We start from the raw sequence: 7,006 nt of genomic DNA, 5'->3' as shown, positions 1-7,006 counted from the left end.
TGATTTTTAATAATTTTAATAATTTTAATAACACTGACGGTGTTTTGCATTTTCTTCCATATAAAATATGCTCGACAATTTCGTTTGTATGGGAGAAAATGCCTAGCACAAAAAAATATTAAAAATCAGCGCGATTTTCTAGCGTCTTGAAATTGCATTGCCTTTTGACCTACTTGAATTTAATGAGCTACAAAACTTCATACCCAAAATTTTTCTAAAAATGCTCAATAAAATATTTAAAATTTTTGAGTGCAAATGTTAGAAATTGTTGAATTTCCATAGATAAATTGCTAAACTTTTATAAACAAAAGTATAAGCATTAAATAAACAAAAGAAAAATAGCCAAAACTAGTCGAAATGTCACTTGACTTAATCAGCTGACGACAAGTGTATATACATATGTATAAATGCACACAGGTATGTGCGTTCCTGCGGCATGTCAGTTATGTGTCAACACCAATGTTTAGTTGACAGCATTTAATGAATTACACTTAACATAACTATTCATAAGCTACAATGCTACGTTTACGCAGGAATGTGAAGTGTAGTGAAGTAAATAAATAAATATTTATGTACATATGTATGTATGTATTACTCGTTTGTACTTACCGATGCGACAATGGTTAGATAGTAACGTTGCACCTTCTCGTAATCCAACGTCTTGGCTATAGTCACCTGCGGATAAAAAAGTATTTGATTGTTATTTTTCCATTAAAAAGACATAGGTTATCTACTTGATTTGTTTATGTCGCAACAATTATAGCCAATACAATACCCATACAGATGGTATTCCTATCAATCATGACGATCGGGGTGTGTTTGGGCGCTGCGCCATATCGAAACGAATATTTCGCCAATAATAAATACATATCGGAAAAAATTAAAAAAAAAAAACAACAACTACACATGTACGTATAAATATAAAATTCTGCTATTAGCTATTTCAATATTTGTTGTTTGCCATGCAATTTGATTGATTGCGCCGATTATTGACAATGAATGACAGTGGAAGGCCACACCAGCATACGAGTATGCAGCTATTCGTATGCACGCAGTTGCTTTGTCTATCAAAGATGCAGATAAATTTTGCCAAATGATTGGGGCCACCAACGCAACATGACTACGACTTTATAAAATTGCATACACATGCATATATATGTATATATGGGGCGTTCCATACCAAAGCGGACGGGGTTCACACTAAATGTGTTTCATTTGTTTCAAATTTTTAGGGTTGATGGACAAACATAAATAATAAATAATGAATGAAGTTTGAGCTTGATTAATACATTTTTAAAAACTCTACTTTTATCTTCCATTAGAAAAAAGTGCAAAAAGCCGTCAGCATAAAAAATATTAAAAATCAACGCAGTTTTAAAACTTGCACTTTATTATACCAAAATTTAATGGATTACAAAATTACATACCCAAAAAAATTTCTAAAAGAAATTTAAAAAAATTTGTAAAAAAAATTCTTAACTCAAATTATTGTAGAATGCACCCCGAAATACTATAATTAAATATTGCGCAACACTCAGAGCTACCATTTTGATTTTTTTAGGTTTTCTTGAAATGGCATATTCTCAAAAATTAATTATTTTTATCAAAAAATTTGTATGTGGAAAATTTTTCAAGAATTTTTTTTTTTTAATATTTGTTTTCACAGAGAATTTTGATGTGTGTGTATGTGATTTTTTTCAAATATTTTCTTCGGCCCGTTCTCGAGATATTTGGAAAATTATCAAATCGAATTGTTTTTATTTTTGTAACGTAAAGTTTTTAAAAATGTATTAATCAAGCTCCTATTTCATATTTATTTATTTAAATAATTATAAATTTATCTGTCAACCCTAAAAATTTGAAACAAATCAAACACCTGAAGTATGAACCCCGTCCATTTTCGGATGGAGCGCCCCATATATTTATATACATATGCGTGTACCCAAGCACATGCTTTTTGTGCTTTTGTTGTTGTTGTTTTTGTTCAGTGATATTTGCATTGCATTTTAAGATTTGTTCGGAAATTCATCGATAGAAGTGTGACAAGATTTATTGCTCGAATTTACAAGTCTTACTCTGCGAAGTGCTGAAGTTTTGCTTATCTTAGATGGTTTTAGTTTGAATCAATTTAAACCTATTTAATATTTTCATATCGATTAAGAACAATTTGGTTTTCAATAAATAACGTTGAATGTAATTTTTTTTTTAAATACATTCAGAGGCAAATGAACAATGGTGAGTTTAACTCATGTCTAATGAGAATATATGTACATATGTACGTATGTATGTATGTCTTTAAAAATTAATTGAAAAGCCTAATTTATTTGGCTTACTGGCTAAGTTGATTGACTCGATTTTTCCAAACCGATTTCAACCGTTGTTTTTTTTTTGGAATTTTTTGAGGCCATTTTTTTGAAACCTTGATTTTTCCATTTTCGATTTTAACAATCGCATAAACTAGGGTTTTACCTAGTTTATTGATATACCTGAAACTAAAAATTCTTTTTCAAAATTCATAAACACTATATCAAAATATTGTTATTTGTGAGAGAAAAAGACACACGTATTTTTTATTTGAAAAAAAAAAAATGTTTGGAGATCGCGCTAGACGTTTTTTTATAAAAACGTTGACGTTTTAAATTTGGTTATTTTCGTGACATGTTATAGAGCAGCTAAAAATGTTGTTTTAACATGTAACGAGTCAGATATTATCGGGGTATATTCCTTTAGTTACATACCTGTCATGGACAGTTAGAATGGGCCTAGTGCCCGAAAATATGCTTTCGAAAAGAGACTGATAAAATTAAAACGTTGATACTGAACGTTTTAAGTATTGTCATGTCGTTACCAGGATAACCTCCTGGGGTCGCTGATTACGAATCTGATAGCTCCGTTAATGGTTATTTGGGTCATTAGTTTGACGAGGAAAACACAAGTTTTACACTTAACAATATCAAATTGAGGCCAGTATAGTCATTTTGGTTTCAATAGCAACGAAAACTATCTATGTATATCTATATATACTAGACTGCATCACTCCCCATACAAAAAAAAAAATCGGTACTATTTTTCCACTGAAATTATAAAATCTATTATATTTTAAGACGTCCACCAAAATATTTCGGAAAAATATTAAGATCTAAATGAGCTGGACCGATTTGAAAATACCTCCAAAAATGGAGCTTTTGATGAATAAAAATAGTTTCTTAAAGATTTTTTTTTTTGAAAAAATCCCCTCAAATGACAAAACGGGTTAAGCTTAAAATATTTACATAAAACTATTAAAAAAAAATTTAAAAAAAATTTGAACGGAATCGTAATGATGAGATTTTTGATGCTGTTTTTTAACTTGAATAACTGAAACTAAACTCCTCCGATTTAGACTTAAGAGGTGTCATTGGAAAGGTATTCTCTCATCCTTTTTGTTTCTTTGATAATAAACTCATTAAAATGATGAAAGAGAAAGGTAGGATGAACGAACGTATTCTAAGTTGAATTAAGATGTGTTGATATTTGAAAAAAAAAAAATGGGACACGAATGACTTTTTTTTTGGACAGAAATAAAAACAGTGGGAAAATACCTTTCTACTGAGATCCCATAAGTTAAAATCAGAACATTTTTGGCCTTTTGACTTTTTTCAAAAAGTCCTTTAAGAAACTATTTTTATTCATAAAAAACTTCATTTTTGGAGGTATTTTCAAATCGGTCCAGCTCACTTAAATCTTAATATTTTTCCGAAATATTTTGGTGGACGTCTTAAAATATAATAAATTTTATAATCCCGGCGGAAAAACCGCAACTTTTTTTGGTGATGCAATCTAAAAAACGCGAAGAGAGTCTTTTCCACGTCATCAGATCTGCACCGTTCGTTCGATTTTCAAAAATGGACTATCAAATTAAAGGGATTGGGCTGTAGATGATCAATAAGGTTTTACCCTTTTTAAAAGGGTTGCCACTTGTCAAGAAGCTGAGTTAAAATTATTTAATAACTAATACCATTAGATCCGCATCGTTCGTTCGATTTTCAGAAGGGAGTTGTCAAATTAAAGGGCTTGGCATTTAGATGTGCAATAAACTTTAATTTTTCAAAAAGGATTGCCATCTTTTGAAAAATTCAATTCAAATTATTTAAAATAATATATCAACTATTTCTATATGGATTTCAAAACCTTTTGAAAAGCCTTTATTTCTTAACTACATGTAGGAGAGTTGCCACCTGTTTATAAAATAAATTTCAGCTTGAAATGAGATAATAGAGACCATATACGTATCACCAAATGGGTGCCAGACGAAACAGGTTTGAGGTAGTAGTTGAAAATATTTATCAGAGGGGTGCCACCTGTTTAAGAGTCAAATTTAGTTTAGCTATACACAAGTTATATGAAATATTAAAATATGCGTGTCAAACAGTCGAGTGTAAAGAAATCTTTAGTGCGAACGTACAGAAATTTTTGTGGTGTTTGAAGAGTGTTGCCACGTGTTGAGAAAGTTAGATTCCATTTATTTAATAAGTTAAATGAATTATTTAAAGTTGGCTATCAAGCGAAGTGGGTTTGAAAAGGATTTATTTCAGAACTGTGTTCGAAAGAAATTTTTCTGTAAATCTTTCGCGTAATAATTTTTCAATAATGCCATTAGGCTTCGCTTTGCCTAGCTCACTGAAATTTCGCAGAGCCACATTGAACGCGTACGACGCACTGAATTGCTCTTATATGAATGCCGCTCAATTTTCTGACGTTGAAGTGCTAAGCCAGAGCTTTCTACCTAAAGGACAAAGTATGATTTTAGTCCCCACTCGTTTTTGATTGAACTACTTTTCAAGTTTGGTTCTGCTTCGCTGAGTTCTAGTGGAATATCGGCCAGTATGAGTGCCCAGAGCAGGCGAGATAGAACTCGCCGTTGAGATGTGGCCAATTTGCATAGCGGGATGATGTTCGGGTGGGGTCGATATTAACTGCACTGCGACCAAGATATCTATTGTGCCCTCAACCTTTCACAGTACCTCATCTAAACCCATGTGGTCAGATACTCAAGTCTTTACAAGAGATTGGGGGATTACTTTGGTTGTTAAGTTGTTGAACGCTCTCTCTTTTTAGAGGATGGTAGTAATGAATTAGTGGATTTTCCTTTGTAAAAAGAACTTCGTGTAGGTTTGTCTCCGTTAACAGGTAACTTTCCAAAAAAATCCTGATACCGTATCGCGACATTAAATACTGAGTTCGCTGCCTACAATAGCAAGTGCGATTTTTCTGTATTGGGTAGAAAACATTCGATTACAAATGCCAGGATACGGCCCTAAAGTGCATGCCAAACCTTGTATTTATATAACTTAGATTCAGCACTTATGGTCTCATGAAAATTGCTCGATGCTTAAAGCTAAGGATTAGTTCGTCCGAAAGGTAGTACGCTGACAGTAGTAGAACACTTTCTGGACGCATTGACAACATAACATCACTTTGAGGCGATTTTAAGATCCCCTATAGAAATCGAAGACTGGAGGGGTTAGTATAGCTGAAAGCTGTGATTTCCAACACAGCTCAGAGCTTGAAGGCAGTATGTCTTATAAACTGTCGAATTTTCGAAGCCTTTCCCTAATCAGAAGTGTTTAACCAATGTTAAAATTTTGCCGAAAATGCGGCGTGCATATGAAGGTTTTGGAGTGCATTCTCTGTGAGAGGTCACCCTTTAACGGTACGCGGTTCAGTCTCCTGCGGTTAGGATTTCTGCTGAATCTAGAGGTAGCTGCCTAATTACGCTACAACAAAGTTTGTCAAAAGGGCTGCAATGTTCTTCAATGTTGCTCCTAGCTTTCACATATTAGTTGGGTAATTTTCTCTTATTTTCCCTGGAAATGCTATGCATCTCATCAATACATAATTTTCAACTGCAGCATCCGCTATAGTTCTCCACATCATAACTGTCATACACACACTCACCTGCCCTTGATGCGGAAAGGAAATTACGAATATGCCATAACCATCGGCAATTGTCATCTTCTCGTCTTCGGTTGTATTCGTATTGCCTTCAACAATAAAATACTCAACGAGTCCATTAACACCAGCATCCTTGTCCAGCGCTTGTATGTGGCGGAAGATTGTTGTGCCAACTGGAGTGCTCTGCAAAGAACAAACAAGTAAAATATAAAAACGAAATGGATTAACAAAGAGATACAAAGAAACGGAATTAAGTAAATGGAAATGTATGAAGCTAAGCATAAAAACTAAGTCGAGAGAGGAAGAGAAACAAAAAATAAAAATGCAATGAATATAAATAGTAAATAATGGAAAAATGTTGTGTAAATAAAATAAATTTCATTTAAGAAAATCGCAATGAATGCAACAAACGAGATGCTGACAGCAAAATACCTAAAAATGGTAAAGTGATGGTTGTACCACATGCGCTAGCAATAGTAAGAGCAACAAAAACAACAACAACAGCAAAACTTACCAATGTCAGCAACACTATTGAACATACGCTCTGCAGTCACAGCTGCCTGCGCAAATATGTATGTATTCAGGTACATACATATGTATGTATGTAAGTATATGCATGTGAGTGTAGTGGCTTTAGCGCACTTGCGAGTTGCGAGACATTACTATGCAGTGCAGGTGAAGCAGTTGAAGGAAAATTACATGTTGCCATTGCAGCAATTAACATAAATTAACTTGGCTTGAATGGCAAGTGAAATGTGCGTGGCTGGCCATATTTGTAAACGGGAGCAGAGCTGAGCAGCGGTAAGTAGAATAGAGCTAAGCCAACAAAAAGCGAAAAAGGTGGAGTGAAGGGCCATAAATACTTTGGGCGCGAGTAGAGTTTAAGTGCTGAGAAGTTCTAAGGCGCTTAAAAACAAAATACACATGGACTGGCTGAGTGTAGTGTAAGCGAAAAAATGTTGCCCCGGGCTAAGGAAGCTAGCAAACACGAGCCAGCAGTGCGATGGAGTATATTTAGACTGCAGATGGAGACTGCGGAAGCTGCAGTCAGTGCGCTATTTAGTTATTTGCG

The 7,006-nt window shown here is 33.8% G+C and overlaps 1 protein-coding gene across 1 annotated transcript; it reads right to left on the bottom strand.

Annotated features, from left to right (window-relative positions):
* Positions 1-609: 609 nt before the first annotated feature.
* LOC108375098 (protocadherin Fat 4-like) lies at positions 610-6,473 on the bottom strand (the record flags this gene model as incomplete). Its single annotated transcript, XM_017631178.1, has 3 exons — positions 6,449-6,473; positions 5,938-6,221; positions 610-675 (listed from the first exon to the last, which is right to left on the bottom strand). Coding segments are annotated over exons 1-3 (375 nt in total), but the record flags the coding sequence as incomplete, so codon positions are not given.
* Between the last annotated feature and the right edge of the window lie 533 nt (positions 6,474-7,006).

The sequence above is a fragment of the Rhagoletis zephyria genome, unplaced genomic scaffold (genome assembly GCF_001687245.7).
Source record: "Rhagoletis zephyria isolate East Lansing unplaced genomic scaffold, Rhagoletis_zephyria_1.1 Rzeph_scaffold_08501, whole genome shotgun sequence".
Taxonomy (NCBI): domain Eukaryota; kingdom Metazoa; phylum Arthropoda; class Insecta; order Diptera; family Tephritidae; genus Rhagoletis; species Rhagoletis zephyria.
Note: the sequence above shows the minus strand (reverse complement) of the source record. Positions and strands in the feature narration are given on the sequence as shown.